The 27,260-nt window shown below is 49.6% G+C and overlaps 1 protein-coding gene across 33 annotated transcripts in view; it reads left to right on the forward strand.

The window, feature by feature from the left end:
• TCF7L2 (transcription factor 7 like 2) overlaps positions 1–27,260 on the forward strand; it is a 205,252-nt gene that overhangs the window by 48,834 nt on the left and 129,158 nt on the right. Inside the window, exon 1 of one of the 33 annotated variants that reach the window (XM_053207153.1) lies at positions 23,632–24,116. The exons of the other annotated variants lie outside the window; for them this stretch is intronic. Within the exon in view, the coding sequence (XP_053063128.1) occupies positions 24,009–24,116 (108 nt within the window). The 5' untranslated portion in view covers positions 23,632–24,008. Of the gene's footprint in view, positions 1–23,631; positions 24,117–27,260 lie in introns of those variants that run through there. 33 annotated transcript variants of the gene reach the window in all.

Genomic DNA, 27,260 nt, shown 5'->3' on the forward strand with positions numbered 1-27,260 from the left:
AAGTCAGAGATTGGATAGGAAGACTTAGCAGAGGATTTCTTGTCTGGAGTTGGGATGGCCTCTTTCTTCTCCCAGCTGTGACTCACCATGTTTTCAGGCAATTAACATTGCCTTCCCCACACACTGACTGGACGTGGGCTTCTGGGCGTGGGTCTTGCACAACTCCGTTTTCAAACCCTCTTTTTGATCCCTGGCCATGTCTTCCTGTGTAAACCTCCATCCATAGTCATGGCAGTTCAGGGGAATGGGGGCCTTTGTTTTATGATGCTGCTCAGACGCTAGGCACATTACCTGGCACCTAGCACGTATTGGGCCAAACATGAATGAATGAATGAATGAACGAACGAATGAATGAATGCTAAGTGCTTAAGGCAGTCTAGACTGCCAAGCCGTTGGAGCGTTTTGATGGTGCATTGTGCGTGTGCGAGCAGTAGGACTGTTCTGTCCAGTTAGCTTGTCTCAGGTTTTGCCGGGAGGAAGGTTGGTTCTCGGGAGCGGGGGGGAGGGGGAGTCTGAGGTCTGTCTCTGGCACCAGCTGGCAGGGTCACTGTGGAGAAGGCTCTGCAGCTCAGTAGGCTGTAATTGAGCTGGAATTGCCTGAATTGTAAGTTGTTTGCTACTCTGAGGCTCATGGTTGGCCCCCCCCCCCCCCCCCCCCCCCCCCCCCCCGCTCAGGCTTCTGGAATGCTCCCACCCCCTGATGACCCTCCAGCACAGAGCAGTGGTTCCTAAAGTGCCCTGAACTGCTTGGCCAAAGGCGTTTTTGTGGTTCTCCCTCGGCCACCCCTGCCGCCCCGTTTTGCCGGAGGGTTTGAGATTGAGTGGCTACTTTTTGCACCGAGCGGTGAGGATTGCTCCCAAGAGGTGGTCTGCGAAGGGGATGGGGGGGAAGCAGGAGGAAGTCAGTCCCCACGTGTTTGTCCTTGTTGCCATCTGGAACGCTTGAAGAAAAGGAGAAACCACTCCTGGTGGTTTGGGCAAAGAATTTAGTTGGCGGATCTGGTGGTTCCCCCTCTGTCACGCTTGTTTTGACCAGAGTCGGGCCCAGGTGTCATTGTCCGAAGGTGGAGCACAGTGGTTATATGTGTTGAGAAATAGAAATCAGGACGGTACAGGGGAGCCACAGAGGTAGGGAAAGAAGGGGGCCAGTAGGGACCCTGCGGGGAGGGTGCTGGGTGGGGGCGGCGGGGAGGAAACAGCTCTGCTGGTGTCCTGGAGAAAGCACTTGTTAGATTTGGAGACAGTGAAGATAAATTTGGCCCTAAGGGCCTCCGGTTCCTCTCCGAGACTTTTCCTGTAAAATGTGAAATGCAGCTCAGGAGATGTAGCAAATTGGAAAACGGCGCATTCTGTCCGTAATGAAAGCCACCCCACGAGAATTTCTCTATTTTATCCCTTTAGCCAAATTTCTGTTTCTAAAAGGGAAAAGGGACCAGACATAGGCTTGTTTGTTTTCTTGGTTGAAAACTCGGTTTTTGTATTTCAAGCCCATTCTCCCGGGTGAGAACAAGCAAAGCGAAGCCCGAGGTTGGTTCACCGCGGTGTTCCGTGCGCCCGGGCCCTCCCACGTGGGCCAGCCAGGCAACGGGGCGCTGGCGATCCTGCTTTTTTCTTTTTTCTCTGCCCCCCACCCCCCCCCACCCCCCACTCATCTTTACTTCTCGGCAAAGAACTTAAAGTGCACAGACCTCAGGTACCCAGCTGTCTGATTTTTCTGTGTCTGCGCCTGTGTAACCACGACCCAGGTCAAGATGAAGGACGTTTTCCAGTGTCCCGGAGGCTCTGCTGTGTCCCTTCCCAGGGAAGACCGCTTCTGATTTCTCGAGCCACGGCTTAGCTTCTCTCTGTGAACTTCATATACGTTGAATTATCATTGGTATTTTAATCTTAGTTTCATACCCCTCCCCCACCCAACACCATTCTGTTAGACTCTTCGGATGTTTCTTGGAAGCATGCATCTCGAGTCCCCTGTGTGTCCAAGAATTGTAGCTGGAAGAGCCTGGGACGCACACGTCCCTAGCTGCTGGGGGCCCTGAGGGGCCAGCCCGTGTCCACCCTTCGGCCCTTGTCAGTGTCTCCACTCCCTTCTCCCCACCTCCACGCTGGTCCTTGTGCCTGCTGTCCCCACGGTCTGTCCCCCACAACCATGGGGGGGGTGGTGGGGCACCTACCGTGGCCGCTGCATGTTACACCCTCTTAAGACTCCATTCCTGCCCCCGCAGCATTGGCATCTCCGTTTGTAATTGTCATTGCCCGGTGTGATTATTTGATTAACGTGTGCTTTCCCTTCAGAGGGAGAACAGGGCAGCGTCCGTACGCAGCGCACGCCCAGGTCAAGTGTGTTGGATAAGGGGGTATGCCATAAAGGAGAAGGACTCACGGAGCAGCGTTTGGTTCTTTTGGGTGTGTGTGTGTTTGGGGGGGGGTTGGGTACGATGCCTGCCAAGGCAGTCTTGTTCTTGGGGGTTCTGTGGGTGTTTGCAGGTAGGAGATGTCTCACGCACGGGAGCTGTCATTGTCCCTGGTGTCTGTGTCACAAGTGACCTCATTGCACGTTCAGCCTCATTCCTGCACCCCTGCCCGCCCCAGGCCTCTCTGGAGCAGGCTCCCTCTCCCGCTAGCTCTCTTGGCCGGGATTTTAACATATATCACAGGCTGGTAGGCTAAGAGCTGGGGACTTCCCCTCACCACACTCAAAGCCTTTGATCTTTTGCTTTGGAGGTAACATCAAAAGGAAGGCTGAGGAAGACAGCCAGGCTGTGAAGTTCAACGTTCAAGTTAATAGCTTGACTGAAGGTTGTGCTGCGTCCTCGCAGCATCACTGAGGCTGAAGTAAACACAGTGATTCTGCCACATTTTCCTGGAAATGGAACCTAACGGTGGAAAAGGGATTCATTTGCATGTGGAATGAAGTCAGGCTGGAGCCAGGGTTTCTTTCCCCGTTACCCCTTCCTTCAGAAGTGTGGAAACCCCGGGGGAGAAGTGTGGAGAGGGGAGGGGAGGATCGGGGAGGGTCGGTAACCCCACGCGGCCGGCACCCCAGAAGTTATCCTCGCCCTCGTTCAGGGGCTTGCCGTCTGCCTGGCTGTCGCAGGGCATCTCTGGACCGCGTGCCGTTCCCGATTTAGCTGGGTGTTCCCGAATTCTGGTGGAGTTTGCGGAAGGCTGGCCGGCAGGCAGCTTGGCGGGGCTCGGGAAGTCGTCCGTCCGCAGCACAAACACCAGCAGTGAGGGAGTGGCAGGCCCCAGAGCTGGAAAGTGAGTCCCCCTGGAAGCAAAAGTGAAAGCGACCCACTGGTCTCCTCTGCGTGGTCTCTTTGCTCAGCTTTGCGGACACTTGCTTGGTTGTTGTTTTCTTTAACGGTTTCATGGACCCTTCCTTCTTTAGATTTTCATCCAGAGCTTTGTTGGAGTGGTTTTCCAGCCCATTCCAGCCTCAGCACCCTTGGTGGATGATTCATTCCTGGGGATGGTTTTGCTTTCTTAGGCTGCTCACTTCCCCACACTTGCCTTGGGTGCTTTTCCCGGTCACCCTGCAGCGTCACCAGCTGCCACTCCCCTCAGTCACCTGTCTCCCCCTCACCTGTCGCTCCCCACAGGGCACTGCGGCCTCCCCTTTCAGCCGGGTCTTGCGACCCTGATGATGTCAGTACCGTGCAGCCAGAATTCCCGTTGGGTTTCTTTTAGTGTGGTTTCTCAAGCTTTTCCTCCCCAGGCCTCCGTCATGATCTTTGGCATAACTGTATGCTACCTGCACTGTTACTTATTTGATGCAAACATCCGATTCACTTTTTTAAACTCAGCCTCACTGTAAGCCTTAACATCTGTGAAATTCTAAGTTTGATGTGCTAGTTATTTTTTCCTAATACACACTGATATCCTGTAACTCCTCAGGTAACACCTTGTACCACCTGAAATCGTGCTCTGGAGCCCCACCGTTCAGGAAACACTGCTGTAAAAGAGCGGTTTCCCATGCTGTTTCCTCCTGGGTGGCTGGCAGGTTTGGGCATCTGATGACGGCTTTTTTTCTTGTTCCTCTTCCCCCTCCTGGGGCCAGCTGGAGCCCTGCTCAGCTCACGAGTGGATTCAAAGTTCTGTGCACGGACTGGTGGTAGGCTTCTAGAAATCAGTTTCCTGGTGACTAGAATCCATTCTGGATCGGACGGGTCCCTCCGTCATCACTTTTCATGCTGCCCTTTCAATCTGTGTATGTTTCTCCAAGGCCTCCTGAGTTTTCAGGTCGCCATCTTTCAAGGTGGGTGCTGAACCTGGCCTGGGGCAGCATGCGACCTGCTCGGGTTGTTAACCCTCTGAAAGGCCTTGGTAAATCCCTGCCACCTCTTGATCAGAATTGTTGGCATTGAGTCCCCCGGGTTCTAGGCTTTCAGCTCTTGAGACTTTGAGCTGCATTCATTAGACATGTCCATTTGGTGCCTTGTTGAAAGGTATCTCCCACCACTGATGGACCTGGGCTTCTGGAAATTCCTCAGAAGATGTAAGATGCCAGGCTCCAGGGAGAGGTCTTCAAAGCTTTAGGGACACATCCCAGGGTGTTGGGGCAATGCTGCTCTACGAGAATGTTCCTGCTTGCCCTCATCCCTTGAGCTGGATGCGCAGACAGGCTTCCCTGAGATGGGTGTTTTTCGCCTGTGCTTAAAGCTATAAAGGGCCATTGTCAAGTTTGCTTAGCTTCTCAATTCCTGTTCCTTGGAGGCTGGTGAATTGAAGCTAGTGTTCCTGGACAGAGCCTTTCATACATTGAAGAAAACCTGTAGAGTCTCCTGGGGGACAGGCAAGGGGAGAGATGAAAGGGTTTCTGCAGACCTGCTCAGTAGCATGGACTGTTCTTTTAGGTAATTAAGGGAGACCATAAAAGATGAGCACACACATCCATTTACCTTTCACTCGGGGGTCTTAAATCTTTGCTTGGTCTCCTTTAACCGTGTACCTGTATGTCACCCCTGAATCTCTGGGGACCCCGTTTTCGTTGTTCCCCTGTCCGGTCTGCAGGAATGTACCATTGGGGATTGAAGAATGGGAGTTGGTGATGTTTGGGAACTTCTGAGATGTCTTTTTTTTTTTTTTTTTTTTTTAATGTTTATTTATTTTTGAGAGAGCGAGAGAATGAACAGGAGAGGGGCAGAGGATCTGAAGTGGGCTCTGTGCTGACAGCTCAAACCCACAGCCGTGAGATTATGACCTGAGCCGAAGTCGGATGCTCAACCTACTGAGCCACCCAGGCGCCCCAGCTTTGACTTTTCTTACGGAGTCCTGCAGAAGCTCGCTTTTGCGTTTGCAGCAGGGTGGGGCAGCCAGGTGAGGGGACATGAGAGCAGGTGCAGAGGGGTGCGTGTCTGAATCATTTTTTGCGACGACAGCTCCTACTCATGGATGTCTCCTACCTGTCATGGATTAGGACAGTGGTTCCCCAAATGTGCTGCACAGTTGAATCACCTGGAGAGCTTTAAAAAAAATCCCAGATCCCACTGTGGGGGAGGAGCCAGCCCTCAGTAATTGTAAGGACTCCTGAGGGATCCCAAGGTGTGGGAGCCACGGTATTAAGACAATGGGACTTGCTTCCTTTGTATTCTGAGTCACTTACGCTAATCATTCAAGCAGTTTACAGACATCATCTCATTAATCCTCAGGAGGTTAAGGAGGAAGGTGTGGCCTCCCCATTTTACAGGCAAGACTGCTGGACCTCAGAGAGAGAGGTATAGTTGAGCACCTTGACGAAGGTCATTCATTTAAGTTAGTTTGTGGCGGAAGGAGGCTTTGAGTCCTAGGCGTGCCTGTCTCCAGAGTCCTGTCATTGCCCTGGCATTAGTCCTTATGCTGTGGAGAGCCAGCTTGGGTTGGAGTTTGCTTAATGGTTTAAGGGTATGGTGGGGGGGTGCGGTCGGGGGGAGGATTGTCCCTGGTGGGCTGGAAAAAAATTGGCATCTGAATGCTGAAGCTGTGGCGTGTGGACAGTAATTTTCTTACCTAGAGATTAGGGAAGGGGAGGGCTTCCCTGGGTGGAGCAGACTTTGGAGTCATGGACTTTTCCGGAAGGCAGGGTGACTGGCGTAATGCGTGCAAAGGGAAGTGAGGGTTCTGGTGGTGGATGGTTTTGAAGCTGGATTCTCCCGTGAGGGGGCCTTGAATGCCACGTGCGAAGGAGACCTCAGATTCTGATGGGCGCGGGAACCTTTGGAGCTCTGTTAAAATGCGCATTCTGCTACAGTAGGCACAGGGCGGGGCCCAAGAGCTGCGTTCTCCCGAGCTCCTAGAGGTTGCCGCTGTTGCTACGCCCCGAGGATCAGGCTTGTTGGCAGTGGTTCCCGAACTTTGCTGCCCTGCAGAATCACCTGGGAAGCTTGTAAAATTCTAGGGTTCAGTTCGCAGTCCATTTCGGTTAGGTCAGAATGTCTGAGGGGTGGGGAGCCTGGCATCAGTACCTTTGGAGGATACCCAGTTGACTCCAGCGTGCAGAACGGTGGGGAAGCCCTGCTCTGAGACTGGATGGTCCCTGCTGAATTCGAATCGGGCGACTGACCGCTCCATTCACAGAACGTAGGAGCCAGATTGGAGCGGAGTTGTGAACCGTCACAACTTGTCTTCTTACTTTATGAATGAACGCTGCAGCATTTGTCCAGGGCCCGCAGCAGGCCAGGCACCGCGGTTGGGGCTAGGGCTCTGGCAGTGTGTCCCTGTGATGGGGGTGTGAACCAGCACGAAGGTGTGAGCAGGGCAGGCAGGGTTCTAAGAGCAGAAGCATTTTAGGAAGGAGCATACCCCTGGGCCTTTGAATCCTAGGTAATTTGATCAGGACTCGAAACCAAAATTTCCTATTTTCTTTATGATGAACGGGTTTGTGGGGCATTGGGTAATGAGCTAGCAGAGGGACAATTACCTTGCAGCATCTACGTCCTTTAGAAGCCTTGTCGTCTATATGCAAGCACCTGCCTGGCTAACCTCTTCTTTTCTTGCAAGCTTCCTTGAGAATCTCATCCAGCGGATATTTCTTTGCTTATTTTGGGGTTGCTTGCACTGTTTGAAGGTACCAAAACATTTCTTAAAAATAACACGCCTCTGCAATGCACAGTTTTCATTAATTTGGATTGATTTGTGAGAACCAGGAGGTGCTGACTGAGGCTTTCCGTGCACATTCAGCTCTCTCCGTAACCCCTAAGTGTGTTGCGGAAACTTGATGTGGTTGCAAAAACCAGTAGAGTTTGCATGTTAGAACAGGGGTGCCTGCACCTAGGGAGTTGCTCCTTGAAGAGCCTGGCCTCTTCCTAGTGGGGGTGGTTTAACAAGGGTATGTGTTAGTATCTAAGTTAGCATTCAGCAGAAACGCTGGTGGTTAAAATCCTGAAATACGCCCATGCTCCGCATGCCTGCCCAAGTCTTCATGATCCATCCAGTAACTATAAAGAGCAGAGTAGGGGACTTCAGGACCCTGGTGGGTCCCTTGGGAGGGCCATCTGCTGGTAGTCATCTATTTTGAATGTCACTCTGCTGGAACGTGATCAAGACTGTCTGGTGGTTGTTTTGTGAGGCTTAATTTCAAGGCCCAGGGATGCTTCTGGAATGGAAGTACATGCTTGGCAAAACCTGGAGCTTTCTCTGTTGATTATGTCAGTGCATGAATTCAGGGAGCCCCGTTCTAAGCCTTCATCCTGAAATGGGTAGATTTCACGCGAGGATCAGAGTCGCTCGTTTGGCCTCGACCTTTCTACTTTATGCCAGTTATTAACAGCGCTTTCCTTTATTCTTACAAGCACCCTGGCTTGGGTGATGCATTATATGGTCACCCCTAGTTGTTATCAAAGACTGGCTGTAGCTAGTAACTTCCGCATTACTTTGAGGAAGCCACAGAGTTGGGATTCGAGCCAGAGAAAGCTGCAAGGTGGCTTCTGCCCCTTACCTCACCCCTGCCTCCCCTCTGCCTCCCCTCTGCCATCTTGTGGGGGTGGGGGAGGAGCATCCTCCTGGGGAGAGTTTTGAATCCTTGGACGGTAGAAATCCTGAAATGCTGGGAAGTCCAGGACTGCTTCCATTTCTTTCCTCTGCCATCTCTGCAGGTTTCTGGAGGAATAATTAGTTAATGTTTGCAGAGCACTTTGAAATTCTCAGATGAAAGGCACCAGAGAAGCACAAAGTATTATTATTTATTATTAGTCTGAACCAGAATGGGCAGCACATTTTGCCTTGTGCCAGGCCATTCCTCTGCTCCTCTTTTTCTGCCTGATTGGCTTTCTGTATATATGTTTAAAAAACAAAACAAAACAAAGGAAGGTGTGTGGGGATTGTCTGCCTAAGACTGCGGACAGGTGATGTGAAAGAAACCGCATCCGTGGTCCCAGAGCAGAGGTCTCTTAATCCTGGTGTGCTTGAGGCTGCCCTGCCTGTGGGGTCCGGGGGGGGGGGGAGGGGGGATTCACCTTTGGTCCTGCTTTGCCTGTGCTCCATTATTGTGTTTTTACTTTAAATTTCGCTTGATTTAATGATATTAATGCCAAGGAATCCACTTCCAGGGGACTCAGATGTTCTAACGGCAAGAGAGTAGGGATTGAGAATGATCTTTTGCTATGGTGGAATGTTCCAGTATGATTCATGTAGGCCTCGAGTGTATGTGTGTCAATATTTCATTTCTTTATAAGGCTTTGGCATGCCAAGGCAGATACCCCGTAGCTGCAAGCAGAGCAAGGAGCCCCAAGGGGGAGCTCTCTGGCGCTTTCCACTTTCTTCACCCTGGTGTTCTTAGACTGGAATTGAATTCATCAGCTGCCAGGGGCTTACTTTATTTGCTGTGGGGAAAGAGGTCTGGAGAGGGAGGAAAGGAAAAATCACTGGCCCAGTCCGTTTTGAAATGGAAGATTTCGTTTATCTTCTGCTTATCGGCAGAATGATTTGGCCTCCTCCCCAAACCCTCAGTTAATCAGAAATGGTTGTACCCTTGATAAATACCCCTACCACCCCGATTGTGACATCCTGTGACACAGGTGCCAGGGTGAGCCCCCCACCCCCCGCAGCCTCTGCTTCCTGGTGTTGTATAAACTCAGCTGTGTCTCTTTTGCCCTGAGGCTCAGACACCCGGCGGACTGACCACTTCTTGAGGCTTACCTCCAGCTTGCAAAGAGCCCCTGGCTAGCAGAGCTGGGGATTTTTGTACCAGCAACTTCGTCTCCCCTCCCCCACCGCAACGTATTCCCTTCCACCCCCGGTCTTCTGTTAACGTGGAACAGCCAGTAATACTCAAATCCTAGTTTGCGACAAAGCCAAAAATGGATGTATGTCTACCGTACCCGAACAGTTTCTTATAGGAACCCTGGATTTCGTTTATAAGCCTTTCCTAAATCATGAGGGATTTGAGTCCCGCAGAGCAGTACTATGCGGGGCAGGGCCTGAGACTTTTCTGAATGATTTCCTCCATGAGCCAGGCGCGCCTGCTCCAATGAAGGGTCCTGTGCGATGGGTGGAAGTAGGTATTATCCCATTTGACTCATGAGGGAGCAGAGAAGTTACCCAGTGATGGAGCAGGAGCTAAGCACCTTGTGTTCCTCATTCCTCCTCGGGTGTACTTTTCAGCTGCGCACACAGTCTCCTTTGCAGGCTGGGCTGATGTGACCGGGACACCTTTAAATGGAAATTCTCGGGGGAACTCTACGCCCCTTGGCTGGAGCCTGACTGGGAAGGAGGAAGGGCAGAGGGCTCTTCTGGGTGTTGCCCTTTGCAGTTGAGCTGAAGGGAAGGTTGGCCACCTAGGGACACCCTCCGTGGTCAGTGTGGACTTTCTCCCTTCTACCCAATGGTCTGTTGCTTGGACGGCATGCACCTTGCAGAATCAACTAGACAAAGCATAGTCATTGGGGGGAATCCAAGCATTCCTGTGCTGGTTACCTTATTTCTCAGAAAAAAGACCGAAGAAACATTTTTTTTTTTTAATTGAATGGTCCTCCTATTCATTGCCTTCCTTAATTTTTACTGGGGCTTTGCAAATGGAATTATGTTTATATTCATTTTACAGATGAGCAGACTGAGTTCCAGGGAAGGGCCCGTGTAGATCTTTGCTCTTGAAAATCCATCTTCTTTGCAAAGCAAGAAATTTAGTGTGTTGAAGAGGGCTGGAGAGAGCTGAGTAAGATGAGGTTTGGGTCAACAATGCATAATTAGGGAGGGTGCCCAGTGCTGGGTGATAGACCAACTACTGGCCGCTAAAAGACATTGAGAAATGTAATTCCTTCCGCTAGTGTTCATCCCTCCCCGCTGAAGAAGCAGGTACATTTATATCATCAGTGGTGGTGGAGATTACAGAACTGTGGAAGTGTTGGATCAGAGCCTGGCCTGTAGTAAGTAGGTGCTCAATAAACATTAACCTTTTCAGACGTGGGAGGAGACTAAATGGTCTCTCTGGGGTGTATTACCCTGTTGTTCTCTTTGTGCTTTAGGCTTGAGAGTGCTGGAATGGGTAGTGAAGTGTCATCTCAGACCCTTGACATGTTAGTAGTGGGGACGGGTGGAAGGCTGCTGGCCAGAGACTCGGCCACCCCTGCACGCTTCGTCCTGAGTCCCTCGTTAGTACCTTGCTAGGGTGGACGGCCAGGCATCTGTTTTTCTTCAGTGTAACTTCCTGTGCGCCAGGCGTCTGCCTGCTGCAGTGCTAGGAGCTGGAGGGGAGCAGAACGTGACCTTGGGAGGCAGTTGTGAGAACCGGGAAGTAGAGTAAAGTCGTTATGGGTGCGATGGTGGAAATCTGAACCGCGTCCAGATGGGCCACAGGAGTGACCGTGCGTTTCTGGGGCCAGCGGGAAAGAGCACTTGAAATCCCAACAATCCTAGAATGGGCTCCTCGTGCGACTGAATCGCCTTTGAAGAGGTCCTCACGAGGGACAGGAGGAAACCAACCTAATTGAGTTTCTACAACCAAATTCAAATGTCACCATGGCCTTTTTCATTTATACATAGTTATACATAATTTTATAGTTATAGCTATTTGGTAGTTTGCTGGCAAATATATTTTCTTTAAAAGTTTCACTTTAAGATTAAAATAACGTGTTGGGGAAAAAAAACCCCATAATAATGAGTTAGAAAGTATAAAGCAGCAAGAAAGAATTGTTTGTAATCCCATTACCTAGAGGAAAGCATTGCTAAAAAGGTGGTTGATTTTTTTTCTTCTTCTTTTTAAAGTGGTAAACAGACAAGCAGTTTTGGATATATTGACTTTTCAGGTGTGCATGTGGTCACATGGGCAGCCCACATTTTTTCATGTGGATTTCAGCCAGGTTTGACACCTGCCCCTTAGCGAAAAGCGAACTACTGCCTCATTTGTCTGCCAGATTAACTGTGGATGGCATCGAGGGAGGTGGATTTTCCTGATGTTAAAGACTTGACAACCCCAACCGCTCGGTTGGCTTCTTTGCTGTGACTTTTGAGCTAGCGGTGGGCTGCCTTACCTGTGCCCTTCCTTAAAACAAAGGAGGTGACTGGGTGGATGCCTCTTAAAATTTGGGGAAGTGCTATAGCCCTAGGGTAAGCTTTTGAGAAGTTAGTATGTGTATTGTGCTGTTGCAACGAATGGATCTTCTGGGCCTGAAGATAATGAGGTCAGTGAGGGCAGAGATGTTGCCTTACCACTCACCGGAGGGTCGCTGGCATCCTGAACGTGCCTGGCCTATTCTAGGGGCCTGGGAATGCCTCTTTGATTGACCTGGGGCTTGGGAGACAGATGCGGTGGCCACCATGCCGATGGAGAGCCGGCCGAGAACTTGGTGAGGCACCATTGGGGGAGCGCAGAACCACCTCCCCGGCCCTCACCGCCTTCCCCGGTGTGGATCCAGCCTCTACCTAGTGCTGTGTGCTTCTCTTTCCTGCCTGGAAATGCAAGCATCCTGCACAGCCCAGTGCCCCCTCCCCCTCCCCCTCCCCCTCCCCCATCATCTACCCCCCAGGGCCAGAAGACCCAGTTGCCTCTGCCTGGTAGGAGTATGCTTTGCCGAGACCGTGCAAATACCAAGTTCCTAGTGGCAGTGAGGCAATTGGATGTAGAGGCAGGGTGCATCCCTGGAATAATAATAACAACGTGTTTTTTTATGTTTCATATTATATTTTATAGTCGAAGTGCTTTTCAGAGACCTCACTATTATCTTTATTTTATAGATGTATTAACTAGGGCTGGTTTTGGGAGATGGGAGGGGTATGGGGGGGTAGAGGGAGGGCAACTGATGTCGAATGAATCCCAAAGCTCCGCCAGAAGCTGCCAAGTAGTTAGATATTGTTTCGGTGGAATTCTTGCATCCACCCTATGAGGTGCGGTGAAGGGGAATTGTTTTACAATAGCCAGAGGTCAGGGAGCAGAAATCTCTGCCCACTGTCACCCAGCAAGTGGGGTGAGGGCTGGGAATTTTCACCCAGGTCACCTGACTCTCAGGCTCTGTGATCTGTCTCTTCTGCCTAGTACCCAGCATAATGCCCGGCAAAGTGCCGCATCAATAAATATTTGTTGAAGGTTAAACGAGGCTTAAAGAGACCATTCATGCTTGGCACAGGGGCACAGAGAGACAGACATGTTTCCTGGCCTCATAACCTTCACTTCCAAATCCTGTGACCTCTGGGCTGCTTGCCTGAGCTCTCCCAGCTCAGTTTCCTGAGACGTCATCTGAAAAATGGGTAAAGGACTTAACAGAGGGCATTTCCTGTAGGAAGATCTCACGTGTTACCTGGTTTCTACTACTCACTGTTATCCTTTTTAACTCTCCAACCACACAGCTTCCCTTTTTATTTCCACCTCCTGGAATCTAAGTTTCTGATGACAGACTGTAGCGTTGAACACTGACAGAAGCATCCCCGGTCGCCAGTGTGGCGAACACGAACTTCATCGTAGGGACGACAGTGGTCCTAAGAGCTGGCATTTCTTGCACACTTACCCTATGCTAGAGGCTGTTCTAAGCCTCTGCCTGCGGTCATGATTCGGAAACAACTCTGATGGAAGAAGTGTTGTTCGTTTCCATTTCACAGAAGAAGAAACTGAAGCTCAGGGAAGTTAATAACCTGCCCGGGGGTGGTCTGGGGTTCAGACACCAGATTTGGTCTGACTTCCTACTCTTTAAACCATAGTTGAAGCTTAACTCTCCATATGTGTTTGTTCTGGGCATCTCCATACCTCGTTTACAGCTGGTGCTTTTGCCTTCCTCATTCTCAGAGCACGTGGTCAGTGCAGGAGGAAATCCACACTGATCCTGGGTAGAACCACGGGGTGGAGATGGTCCCCAAACATAGTGCCAAGTGGCTGACCCTTGGTGTTCTGCCTGACAGTGGTAAACCAGGGGCACCAGGGAGTTCTCTGAATTTCCTTTTCCCAACTGTCTCCCCCTTCTTGAGGCAATGTTTTTAACAGGCGAAGTTTTAAAATCTTAAAGAAAGAAGAAATGAAGACACAGCCTGGGAGAAGAATGACCGTGTCTTTTTGAGATTTTTTTTTTTTCTTTTTCCTTTTTCCCTTTTCCTTTGTGCACTTGTAAAACCTCTTTGGGATGATGATCTCGTGTAGTTTTTTGGTAGCCTTTAAGCAGCTGCTGCTATGTTTAGCCTAACGCATCGCAACCCCACGATTTGTGTGCCAGCTTGTGCCCTGTGTGTCGGCTTTTTGCAGAGCGTTCGGGGCAAGAATTGGAATTCTGGGGTTGCAGGCCTTTAAGAAATGTTTTTAAGTTCGAGGGCCAGTTGGAGGGGAGAGGTGCAGTGGCTTGGAACAGCAGGCCTGCATCTAAGCCTTGGCATACCTAAGGGGAGACCAGACATACAAGGGAGACCAGCTGTAGTTACAGAAAAATCCCACTTCACCAGAAGGCTAGGGGTGAGTGAATTGAAGGGAGGGGTGAGGAAATGCAAGCCTGGTTAATTAGGAATGTTTGTGGTCGCTTTGCTTTACTTCAGGCTAAGTGTTTATTTCTCTTTCGGCATTGGATAATACGCATACCTGGGATTTCCTTTTTCTTGGGTGATTTAGAATCGTGCGGTATCTCAAGGAGTTTTATTCTGACGATGCTGATTATATTAATAGCAATGTAATAGCCAGCTAATAACGTAATAGCTAGCATTTACCAGGCACTTGCCATATGCCAGGCATGGTGCCAAGCATTGGATCCTTGGAAGAACTCTGAGAGGTGGGTATTAGTGTGTATTCCCATTTTACAGAAGAGAAAGCGCCAGTGCTCAGAGAGGTGATACTGTTTGCCTGAGCTCACCCTGCTTTGAAAGTGGTCAGCTCTGATAGTCTCTCTTCAAGGACCGAATTCTTTTGGCACATATTAAGCACTCAGTAAATTTTTTGGTGAATGAATGGAATTTTGGAGCTGGGGTTTGAACCTGGGTCTGAGCTGCCTCGAGATGGGACCTAGAAACTTGGTCTGAATGCATGCAGCCCCCACGACTCCTCCTTTGCTGCTTTGGGCCCTCACAGTAGTAGATAGAATTAACCCAGCGGGGACTCAGTGGTCCAGAGGAAAAGGAGAAAGGGGACCTTGTGGAGGCAAGAGCGGGGCTTCTGGGGTATTTCCTGGGCACAGGGACATGAAAGGCGCAGCATGAACGATTTGCTGAATTAGCATTTTTCCTCTCTGATCACGGCAGCACGTGATTTGCTTTGTGCCCCTGTATCTGCAGAGTGAGAGGCCGGATTCTGGAAGGCCCTTTGGTTGGGATGACTGTGTGCTCACCTGTACTTGGCGGGGACTGAGTGGGACTTCATGGAGATGGCTTCCTTCATTCAGGTGTTTGGGAAAACCTCATACAGCTGGAGTTGAATTCTCTTTGCCAGGACACAAGAGAGGAAGGAGGGATATATTTAAAATAGCTGAATGCGTAATTCCTTACCTTCCCATTGACGTGTGGATGGTCATGGCGGGTTGTGTCAGCTGGTCTGTTCATCAGACACCCAACTTGGGCAGTCTGTTAACTTAGGGCATTTACATACTTCGTGCGTTTGCTTCCTTCTCTTCCCTTTCTACTCCCTGCTGTGAGATGGCTTGGTCCGTGACCATGAACCGCATCAGCCTTCTAGCTCCTACATCAAACCAGGTCTGGTTGGTGGTGCAGACACTACTAATGACTCCTGTATATCCTGAGAGGGAGGTACCACTATCATCCCTAGGTTATTATCCTCACCTCGCAGTCAGGGGCAGGGCTGGATGCCTAGAGAAGTGAAGCCATTTGTCCAGTGCCCCAGAAGCATGAAGCCACGGGTCCTGGACTTGAACCTAGGCATTCCAGGTCCTATGGCTGTGCTCTTAACCATTCTGCTGTACCACCCCAGTCTGAATTAGTGAGGTTTTAGCTTTATTTTTAACTAAGCTGTTTCTTCTAGAACGTTCTGTCTTCCAATTCCATGACGGGTAGATAACATGGTGACCTTTGTCCACAGGGGAGCACAGGAGCAGGATAGATATGTAGAGAGAGAGGTTAACTTAGTTTTCCCCCTCGACTACCTAGCCCTTTCCTGGGATCGAGTACTCTTTGACCTGAATCTTTCTGCCTGCTTGAAGTTCAGCCTACCTTCCGCATCTTTCTGCTGCTGTCAGAAGACGGAGACCTGAAATTCTGTCTCCTGGGTGCCTGGGAGTTCTAGGAGTGCAGATGTCCAGGTTCTGTGGTCAGGGCTGGTCGCGATTACAAATAAACCGAAGCCTGGGAAACTTCCTTGCTATTAATAGTGCAGACCTTCGGGGGAGGGGATAACCAAACTTGATGCTGTTGGAATTGATTTTCCCATCCAGATGACATAGTAATGAGCTAAGCGGTTAGCTTCAGATCGGTACCGCCCCTTTCCAAGCCAGGTTCTTTAAAGACTAAAACCACAGAAGCAGAGAACAAGTTTGTTTGGGGAGGCCCGGTGGCCCCGGCGAGAGAGGGGAGGATGGCCCCGGGGGCGCGCACGTGGGAAAATTAAGGCTTTGCTCACTTCAGAATGAGTTATAGCGTCTAATTCAGTTTCTTCCACTGCTGTCCCCTCCACACCTTCCCCTTGTTTAAAACAGGAATTTGATTTGGTGTCTGGATTGTTGGTGGTATTTCTGTCTCCTCGGTGCCTTTGGGTTATTTCAGAAAGTGTCCCTCCCGGCCCCGAACGCGTCAGCAAGCGTGCTGTCAGCCACTCTCCGCAGGGAGAAAAGTGTCGCGTAAAACAACCCTAAGATCCCTATCGCTTCAAATCACCCACGTGGATTATAACATCCATTGTTCTGCCCTCTGCTTCTTGGCATATGCTGGTCACTGTATGTATACAATTAAAAACACAAAGCGGCCCTGTCTGTCTGAAGGGTCTGGAATATCCTGGGGTTTCAGAGGAGACTTTGGAAGTGGGCAGAACCGTGTTTCCTTGCCCAAGTGAGATTATTGTGCTCGAAATATCTCCTGGTAGTTTATTAAAGGAAACCGCAGGATGGGGTCAGAGGTAGTCTCTCCTGCCGGCAGTCTCCTATCTTGCGTCTTCTTTCTAGATCTTTCTCCCCATTCAGCCTGCCCCCAAATGGCATGCTGCCCTCGGGGGGGTGGGGTGGGGGGGCAGGCCTGCTTCTCTGCCCCCGTGTGCTTTGGGAGCGTCACAGCTTCACCACGGCGCGTCCGCACTCGTCCCTCTGGGGCGTTAGGAAGGAATTTGGGGTGTGGAGCTCCGTGAGTGACTAGGATTAGGCCCGTCGAGTCTGCAGTCAGACGAGAAGTGTGTGGGCAAAGAGAACTATTGTGTGAGACTCCTCCGGACAGAAAGGCCGCCTTCATCTTTTACTGTGCCTAATGGACAATTGAGACATTCAGCTTATGTCTGAAAGGAAAGTGGGCCGGAATGGTCTAGCAGACCTCCCAGACGAAGGCTTGTAGGAGAAGCAAATACAGACAAGGATTACCAACAGGGGAAACAACTGGGGCAGAGTCCTGGGAGAGAATGTTTATTTCCTTGCTCTCTAGGAGGGATTTGGAAAGAGCCGTAATCCTGGGTTAGGAGTAATTTGTTACAGCAAGATGATACTTGAGTGGCAGGCCACTTCTGGCTGAGGCAGCAAGACTTGTGTGCAGGGGGGTCGGGGGCCTCCAGAAGGTCAGCCTCACTAAATCTTCGCCCTGGCTCGGGGGTTTGGGTCCTCCCCCAGCAAAATTAACCAGAGGCGCTGCCTGACCTTTTGGCTTCCTGAGGTTAGCATTACGAAGCATCTCTGCATGCCTGTCACAGCTAGCCTCGGACAATAAAAAGTTGGACAGGGAGGCCTTGCTGGAGCCACCGAGCATCGTTCGAGATGTGACAAGGGGAAACACAAATAAGAGGGAGATCCGGCGCGGTTCACAATTTCAGTGGGAATTTGAGGACACGAGCCGAGGTCTGTCTTGCGTTTTGTTCCTAAGTGGACTGACTAAAGCACATGAATTGTGCTTTAGTTTTTGCCTGTTGACTGCCGAGACTCGCGTTGTCCTTTGTCGTTGTGGAAGAGGGGGGAGAAATACGACGGAATGGGAAGCAGAACCGAATCAGAAAGATCTCGGGTCTTGAGCGCTCCTGGCTGTGGAGAAAGGAAGGAATGTTTTAAAGTTCCTGATTCTAGTGTCTGCTGCAGTCGTGCTGATTCATGTATTTAAAATAACTCTTCCAGGTCCCCAGGACCCTGTCACTTTCTGGCTTTGTGTTTCTCAAAGGTCACCTGATGGCTCTTTCTCTAACAATTTACGCGGTAGCTAACAAGGTAACATGTTACCCAACTGTTTTTGGCTTGTCACTCCGGGGTGCCTGTTGGAGGAAGAAATAACACATCTTAACTGTCCTGTCATTTACTCAGTGTTATCCTCTGGGGTTGAAAATACGGTGAGGACGCCAGTCAGAGTGGCCAAAATGAACAAATCAGGAGACTATAGATGCTGGAGAGGATGTGGAGAAACGGGAACCCTCTTGCACTGTTGGTGGGAATGCAAACTGGTGCAGCCGCTCTGGAAAACAGTGTGGAGGTTACTCAAAAAATTAAAAATAGACCTACCCTATGACCCAGCTGTAGCACTGCTAGGAATTTACCCAAGGGATACAGGAGTGCTGATGTATAGGGGTACACGTACCCCAATGTTTGTAGCGGCACTCAACAATAGCCAAATGATGGAAAGAGCCCAAATGTCCATCAACTGATGAATGGATAAAGAAGCTGTGGTTTATATAGACAATGGAGTACTACGTGGCAATGAGAAAGAATGAAATATGGCCTTTTGTAGCAACGTAGATGGAACTGGAGAATGTCATGCTAAGTGAAATAAGCCATACAGAGAAAGACAGATACCATATGTGTTCACTCTTATGTGGATCCTGAGAAACTTAACAGAAGACCATGGGGGAGGGGAAGGAAAAAAAAAAAAGAGGTTAGAGTGGGAGAGAGAGCCAAAGCATACGAGACTCTTAAAAACTGAGAACAAACTGAGGGTTGATGGGGGGTGGGAGGGAAGGGAGGGCGGGTGATGGATATTGAGGAGGGCACCTGTTGGGATGAGCACTGGGTGTTGTATGGAAACCAATTTGACAATAAATTTCATATATTGAAAAAAATAAAAAAAATACAAAAAAAAAAAAAAAGAAAGAAAATATGGCGAGGAAGTCATTTGGGAGGCTCTAGGCGAGTGGTTCCAAGCCCATGTTCTAGCTAGAGAAACTGAGGTGCAAAGCCATCCTGGCCTGCCTGAGGCCGCAGGGTGATGGAGAATGGACGGACTACACAGGGTTCAGGTTTCTGACCTGTCGCGGTTCTGCTGACTCCAGCGCTCCTCTCTGTTTGGTTTGCCTTCTCACGCCCTTCCTTCCTTTCCCGCCTCTCTGGTCTCTTCCTCAGCGCATTTATCCCAGCGCGGGCTGTGTTCTTCCCAGCTTTCAGGCAGAATCAGCGGTCCTCTGCCTTTGGAATGGTCCTTTTCCAAGATCCCACACCAGCCAGTCACATTTGGAGATGGCTTGTTTCCCGGGGAGCTTTGGAGGGTCTGATTTTTCCTTGAAGAATAGGTGTGTTCACCTGTTTCGCAGTTCATTCTTGAGGCGTTATGGCATTGTGGGTGGAGTCTTTGCATACGTGACTGTGTGCTCTCCCCTGCCCTTGGGTCTTTGAAATGAATGCGATAACCATCAAGTGACTTGATGCATTTTTTTTTTTTTTTTGTAATCCATTTTAACAATGAGATATAATTCACTTACCATTAAATCTACCCATTTAAAGTACACAGTTCGGCGGGCTTTAGTATGTTCACAGTGGTGCGCAAACATGAACCGCGTCTGTTTCCAGAACATTTTCATCAGCCCCGAAGAAACTCCATGCCCACTAGCAATCACTCACTCCTCAATGCCTCCTTCCTCCCAGTCCCTGGCAACCACTAATTTAATATGTGTCTCTATGGATTTGCCTATTCTAGATGTTTCCTACAGGAGGAATCCTGCAACATGTGACCTTTCCTGTTGGCCTTCTTTAAGTTAGCGTAGTGCCGTTGCAAGTAATCGCTTGTTTTCATTGCCAAATAGTATTCCATCGTACGGCTCGACCACCACATACTTCTCCAGTCCTCGGCCGAGACTTGGTGTGCTCCATATTTGGTGAGCCCCCAGTGATGCCCACGCTTGCCATCCCATGTCTTTCGGCGTCTTTTTCTGGCTTGCAGGTGCCCGCGTGCACTTTGAGTTGCTTGTAGGCAAGCAGGTGGTAACCAGCACATCGCAATCAACCGGACTGGACTGAGCCTTTTGAAAGGAGCAGTCATAAGAAAACGTGGTGACAGGAAGTAGGCCGTCTTTGGCCTGTCTCTTCATGGTTCCTACAGTGGCATGTGAGCTTTCGTTATTTGTTAGTCACCCCCCGCCCCCGCCTCCCCCCAAGGAGGGGCCGTGGAGAAGGAGTTTAGGCTGCCCTGTGTGGGGGCTGAAGATGGGCAACATGTTTGAGCAAGACAGGAAGACAAGGGTTTCTGCTTCTAGGTTCTTCCAGTGGCTTCATGTCCTCTGACCTCAGGGACATGGGCCCTCAAGGGACGTGGACGCTTGTGGCACGGTGGACATTGGCTTGGGACCCACAGCCCTCTTTGGGGGAACTCAATCTCGAGGCTGCCCGAAGACTCTGACGTGGTTTGCCCTGGGCTGCTTTTGGTCATGACCGAGCAGGACGGTCTCTGAGGCTGATTTCCCACTGGCTCCCAGGGTCGGTGCGGGGGCTGCACCATTTCTTTTGTCCCCTTGCAAATGTTTTGCCCTCCCTCCCCACTGCTCCTTCTACTCCGTCTGATAGAAGGGATTGCGAGCCCTGGTCGGAAATCTACATTCCGGTTCAGAATCCCTCGTAACTGCATGGCTCAGTCACCTCATTTCTTTCTGCTTTTCTTCACTTTTAAAATGGGCTTGGACGGGCGCGCCTGGGTGGCTCTGTCGGTTAAGGGTCTGACTCTTGATCTCAGCTCAGGTTATAATCTCGTGGTTCGTGAGTTTGAGCCCCGCGTAGGGCTCTGTTCTGACAGCACAGAGCCTACTTGGAACTCTCTCTCCCCCCACCCTCTCTCTGCCCCTACTCCACTTGTGTTCTCTCTCTCTCAAAATAGAAATAAACTTAAAAAAAAATTCAAAGCGGCTTTGGAGGGATCCGCTTTGACCACCTAAAGAGATGTAGTGACCATCAATGTAGGAGTTTAATAAAAGAGCTTTTGAGAAAGTGTGGTGGAATCTGTAAGTATACACATGCTCTTTATTGGTACTGCCCTAGTGCTGATAGTTTATGCTAATTACTGGTCATCAGGGTCACATGATGAGTTGGGGAAAAAAACTTAAAGACCCCTGGGCCCACTCCCAGATGGTTGCATTTAGCAGGTCCAGAGTGGGTCAGGGGAGAAGTCTTGCTAGACAAACCAGCAAGGTTTGGAAGCAGTAGGACCACGTCACCATCATGAATTAAATCTTTCTTTGTAATATTGCTCCTTCCTTGTGTTAGTCCCTGTACCATTGACCCGCTTATTGTCCCATTGACCGGGTCTTAGATGACTCTTCTAGGCCTTGGAATATCTAGTCCACGCAGGACACAGAACACGTGCTTTGCAAATGCTGCAGGAACACGTGAGTCAGTGGCGAATGGGACTTTTGAGAGAATTTTCCTCAGTTTCCTGCTACAGAGTTAGGCCCAGAGTGGGGAAGAGGTCGCCCGCCCAGTGAAGAACTAAGTGATGGCCCAGATAGTGGCGGAAGTGGGCCTCGAAAGTGGATTTCTGGACTCTTTCTCAGTCTCGTGCTATCCCAGAAACACATAGCCTTGATTTTAAGAGTGACTTTTGCAGGATGATGGAAGGAAGTCCCAGGCCGCAGCCCCGTGGAGGGGAGGGGTGTGCATCTGGGTTTTGAAAGGAAGGGCTCAGCGTAGTTCCACTCAGCTGTGCTTCCATGAGCCGCTAGAGCATAGCCTCCCTGCAAAACCACCGACCTAGCAATTGCAAGAATATCTCAGGGACGGGAGTGTTGAAGGGCTAGGGAGGTAAAGAATACAGGAAATGCCAAGTTGCGGTTTGGGGATTTTTTTGGTTTGTTTGTTATTTGCTTGTTTTGCTCAGTTTCCCCCTTACTACCAGTGGCCTCAGTAGCTCTGGTAGAAATGATTTTCTAGTAGCCTTGGAGGAAAATAATGTAACGTTTGCCCAGCGACCTGGGGGGAGAAGAGAGCTGATAGGTGCCGGAGAGGAGGGTTCATTCCTTTGAGGACCCTGTGTGACGTTCCCCTGAGATACTGATGCCTAGCCGTTGATAAGAAAACCGAAGGAGGTGGAGGGGAGTTCTCAGGCGAGTTGGGATGAAACAGAAACATGGTGGTCCAGAGCCTTGCGCACCAGAACGCCAGCTGACCCAGGGAGCCCAGGCAAGCTGGGTCAGCGTTCTAACGGCCTTAGTTTCCTCCTTGGTAAAAGGTTAGTTGTGACTTTCTGCTTGTTTATTATATAGGGTTGTTGTGAATGTGGCTTTGAACTCTAAAGTGCTCCCTAAATGTGAAGCAATACCGTTAGGATCCTTTAGATTGTTATGATTAGGAAGAAAAACAGGTGAACTGTAAGGATTTCATTGAAAAATCCTGTAGCAACCAACTCATGGAGATAGAGGGCAGAGCTATTGAATTATTGTTTTACATGGGTGCCTTGATACCCTTCCTCTCCCTCAGATTTCTTTTATGTTGGGAAATGGGATAGGGACTTCAGAGAAACATTTCTAAGTTCTTACAATGGTTGGTGTCATTAGAAAAAAAAAAAAAAGTAAGAACGAAAGTCAATCTTAGCATCTTCTTGGTAACTATAGTATATGCTCACTTATGCTATATCCCGACTAGGCACAATCACACGTTCCTGAATTTTCTTTTTCTTTTTCTTCCAAAAAAATTTTTTTACAAAATGTTTCTTTATTTCTGAGACGGAGAGAGACAAAGCATGAGTGGGGCAGGGGCAGAGAGAGAGGGAGACACAGAATCGGAAGCAGGCCCCAGGCTCTGAGCTGTCAGCACAGAGCCTGATGTGGGGCTTGAACTCACAAACTGTGAGATCATGACCTGAGCCGAAGTCGGACGCTCAACCGACTGAGCCACCCAGGCGCCCCTGAATTTTCTTTTTCTCTGCGGTTACACTTTATAGGCAAATAATGCCTCTTTAAATAGAGCCTCTATCTTAGGCTCTTAGGGGGATTTTTCAAAAGAAGCAATTCTTGGGCTGTGTTTTAGCCTAGAACAAAGCAGCTTAATCTCCGGCACATTCTGCATCTGCAGGAAAGTTGGTCAAACCAATTTTGTAATGGTGGCCCTGAGGAGCCTGTGGGATTCTGACGACTTCTGATATAATTTCACTGTTAGTTATATGTGGTCAGGGCTGGCTTTGGGAAACTTGTTGGTACCTGTGTGATTCAGAGGGCAGGACAGAATATTAATCACGGCTTCTTATAATTTAACTATTCTAGATAAATTGGGTTTCCCTGACCCGCAGGGCAAAGTTAATTATTTATAGAAGATGGGCTGAATTTCCCATCTTCCAGTTCTGAGAAATGAGGTAGCTTCCGAAAGAGACAGGTAAACCTGATCTTTCACAGGCCTGTGTGTGAGCCTCGCAACGTGAGCTCCTGGAGAAATGCACGTGCCCCATTGGCCACATACTTGCGCTTCCTGTCGTCTCTTCAAGTTTTTCCGTTGTCCTCCTACGATGAGTGACTCCTGGTGGCCTTTGGTTTTGTAAAGTTGCATGGCGTGAACATTACGATCGTGGTGTCACCCCTTCCAGCTTGCAGGTGTGGGTAGAGTCCCCAGGGCCCACAATGAGGCTGCACGGGGAGGGTGGGGGGGAGGGTCACCTCGCAGAGGAGGAAGGATTCGTGGGTTTGGATGTGATAGACCGTGGCTTGTGGTCTCTCGGTTTGGGTGTTTGGACAAAATAGCGACTTTCTGTTATAAGAAACACAACCCTTGTGACTTTCTGGTGCTCAGGTGTTAGCGAGACTAAGCAGTCATGATCTGTCATGAGGATGGTTTCCAACTACTTTGAATTCTCTTACAATGGATTTTCCTAGGAAGAAGCACCCCTGCTGAGAAATAGCTTGGATTGAAAAGGCCGGTGTCTTGTTTTTGTACTCAGGTAACGGATACCGATCTACCAGGAAGGGGAGGGGAGCGCAAGGCCTTCACAGTTTTTAAGACCAATCCTTTTCGGCGTGACGGGCTTTCTGTGGGACCTAGTCTTCCAGAAGAGACCGGTTTCCTCTCCATTTAGCAGGCTCTTCAGGCCCCGTGGTGGCCCCTGCCTCCCCATCTTGCCTGAGCCCGGGGCTGATGCCATCTGTTGGTGGGCAACACTGGCCCAGCATGGGCGTCATTCCAGCGTCGTGATGCGTGAAGGTTGCCCACACTGAGAAGCTCTGGAGAGAGCAGCTCCTGAACGTAGAAGGGTGATGCCCAAAGCACACGGGGCACATCACCCATGACCTGCGGAATTTCTGCCGGGCGCTCTTTCGTGGTGATTCCATGGCGTGTGACACATTTGCCAGTGTTTCCTGGGAAGTGCGTGAGAATTTTGAACACGTGAACCTCTTCCAGTCAGAATTGCCCAGGGATTTTCAAACTCCCATTTTGGTAAGGAGGGATAGTTATTTCGGCGAGATTGTGGTCTAGTGGTTAGCCCTTGTGACTGGGAGTCATGGCTGGAGAGCTCAGATTCTTTCCCGAGCTTTTCCCCCAAAACTGGAGTCTGCCAGTGACGATTAAATCTAAAACGTCGCCTTGGGGCCACCAAGTAATCGTGTTCGACGTCTGGATTTAAGGCCCACTGAAGGAATGTATCCTGTGTGACTTGAAATCACGTCTTTACGTACTCATTCCCTAAGCCAGGGGTGACAAACTGCGGCCCAGGGGCCGAAGCTGTCCTGCCACCTCTTTTTGTATGGCCCGTGAGCTAAAAATGGTTTTTCTATTATTTTTAAATGGTTGAAAAAAATTAAGAGAAGAAGAATATTTCCTGACACGGGAAAGTCCTATGGAATCCTTGTTTTAGTGTCCTATAGATAAAGTTTTATTGGCACACAGCCACGGCATGATCCGTGCAGGACTGTGGCCGCTTTGGTGACAACCACGCCTGAGCTGAGTAGAACCGAGATGGTATGGGTCGCAAAGCCTAAGTAAGATATGTGCTGTAGCCCTTTACAGAAAAAGTCTGCCAACCCCGCCCCGTACAAGTAAAGGGACGGACGTCACTTGCCTGCCCGTCTGTGAGATGGAAGAGCTGCCAAGCAGCTTTGGTTGTTTTATCAGGGATGTGGAGCTTTGACATCAGCATCATTGGCCTTTGCATGGTTCCATTTGTTTCGAAAGTCAGCTTCGTACCGTGACCTCAGCAGCCCTGAGATTCAGGTTCTCTGGGCAGCCCTCCTCACCGTCCTTGCTACGGAAGCTGTACTCACAAGGATGGGGGTGCCTTTCTCGGGAGCAGGTTCCCTCAGGCCCACTTGTAGCTGGATCCTGCGGGGCCCTCTGATTCGGAAGATCCCTCCCCATTTGCCTTTCCTTGTCTGAGCTTATTTAGTTATCTTGAGAGAAAGTGTGAGTGGGGGAGGGGCAGAGAGGGAGGGAGAGAGAGAGAATCCCCAGCAGGCTCCGAACTGTCCGCGCAGAGCCTGTTGTGGGGCTCGAACCCGTGAACCGTGAGATCGTGACCTGAGCTGAAGTCAGACGCTTAACCACCTGAGTCACCCAGGTGTCCCCCCTTTGTCCTTGTTTTTGGATCAGGGGCAGTGGGGGAGGAGACGTTAGAGTTGCATACCTTATTCTTTTTTTGCTGACAATTTAACAGGCTTTTAAAATGTTTGATTCTGTTCAGACCATTGGTTTTGTATGTATTTCGAGACTTTGTCCACAGGTCCGAAGCTTAAACTTAAGCTCCCTGAAACATATCATAAAATAGGATTTGGGGAAAAACCCTAACGGGCCACGAGCAGAACATTAGTATTAAACAAAGGATGAAACACTTAAGTCAAGATGGCCTTATGCATTTATTGTTATTATTATTATTATTTACAAAATGCAAGTTGAGCAGGACTCCATTTCAACAGTTTTCAATGCAGGAATTCCCACGGCCCCATTTGATTGCAGTCTGCTGAAAAGTTTAATGTTTTTGTAGGCAATTCATAATTTCCACGTTGAGCGGCCTGAAAGGAAGAGAGCCGGAGCCCCAGTGTTGTTTTTGTAGTGGGATGGTGGGAACTTTTTTTTCCTCTTCCCCAAAAGGATGTAAAACCGAAGTTGGGCCATGGGGAAAGTGTGGTGTGGGGTTCCCGCCCTTTCGTAAATCCGAGATGCCTCGTCCTTCGGGTCTTTTCTCTAGGACCCAACAGAATAGAATTTCCTGCTGCTTAGTGTCTCCAGGAAGGAAAAGCTTTTCCTCTAGGCTATAATCGTACCTAATTTCCTTTTTCTTCCCTTTATTTATTTATTTTACTTATTAATAAGGACCAATTGTAGAAGATGAAGGAACCTGGGAAACCCATCACTTTTGGAGGAGGTTAATAACTTCCTTTAAAAAATCCTGACATAATACTTATTTCCCCGAAAGGAGCCTCGTCAGCCTGAATGCCAGTTATTTCCAATGGATGGGCACAGGTTTGCGGGGGCCCAGCCATTCTGTGGGATCAAGTTGCATTGGGATGGAGAGGTTGAAGCTGTCACTGTGGAGTCCTTGCAAGCCAGCGGGACTGGGGCTGTCTTCCTCCACCATCTGGATCTGGTTAGCTCTCTCTGGGCAGTGGGGCCGAGTCTCATTTCCTCCAACCAGTAATGTTATATAGGCAGTGATCCTGGGCTGCCCTAACATAATTGAAAATTATGTGTATTGTAGGCTTGGAGCGCTGAAATGTAGGCTCATAAAAATATGTGGTGCAGGTAGCCTGCGGAGATTGGATATGGCACACAATGAAGCTTTTATGTAAAATAAGAATTATAAGACTCCGCATTAATATTGCATTATGGGTATGACAGTTCTCTGGTGAGGTCCTCAGGGCAGGTCTGTCACCTTAAACAAAAGCCCAAATTTCCGAATTCTATGGAGCCGGTGTTTGGATGCGATCAAATCAGTTTTACAGATGGCCGAAGATGAAAACTTGTCTGTTGATCTGACCCTGCCCCCCGAGGGTAGCGTGAGGTGTAGGTGTGTGGCACTCAGCTTGGCATTTTTCCTCACAGGTTTTTATGAGAGGAAAGATGAGTATTGGCAGGTTTCCATTTTGGTTGGCCTCAAGGAAATGATGCTGTTGAGTGGTTTTGACCAATGAGGTCCATATATTTATGTGGCAAGTGAGAATGGGAAGAAGTCAGGGAGAGATGGGGTGGAATGGGTTCCCAGGGCCCATTGGCTTGGGTTACGGAAACATTTACTACAGTGGCTCTCAATTTGGGATGCTACTGCCCCCAAATAAGATATCTGGAAATGGTTTGATTATAAGGGTGACTGAGGTGGGGGTGGGAGTGGGTACCTGCTGGTATTTACGGTCTGGGGGTCCAGAATCCTTCAGTGTTGGGGCAGTCCCTCCCTCACCCCCACCCCAGATAGTTGACGGATGAAACACTGGAGGTCCGTAGAAGCGAAGGGATTTGATGCAAGGTCTTGTGGTGAGTTACTAGAACTAGTAACCAGGTTTCCTCACACGAGAGCCTTCTGGCTTACAGCTCTGAGGTTGTAGAAGTTCTCTAACCTCGTATAGATCTAAGTTGGGAAAATGTGTACTTGGA

The sequence above is a fragment of the Acinonyx jubatus genome, chromosome D2, assembly GCF_027475565.1.
Source record: "Acinonyx jubatus isolate Ajub_Pintada_27869175 chromosome D2, VMU_Ajub_asm_v1.0, whole genome shotgun sequence".
Taxonomy (NCBI): domain Eukaryota; kingdom Metazoa; phylum Chordata; class Mammalia; order Carnivora; family Felidae; genus Acinonyx; species Acinonyx jubatus.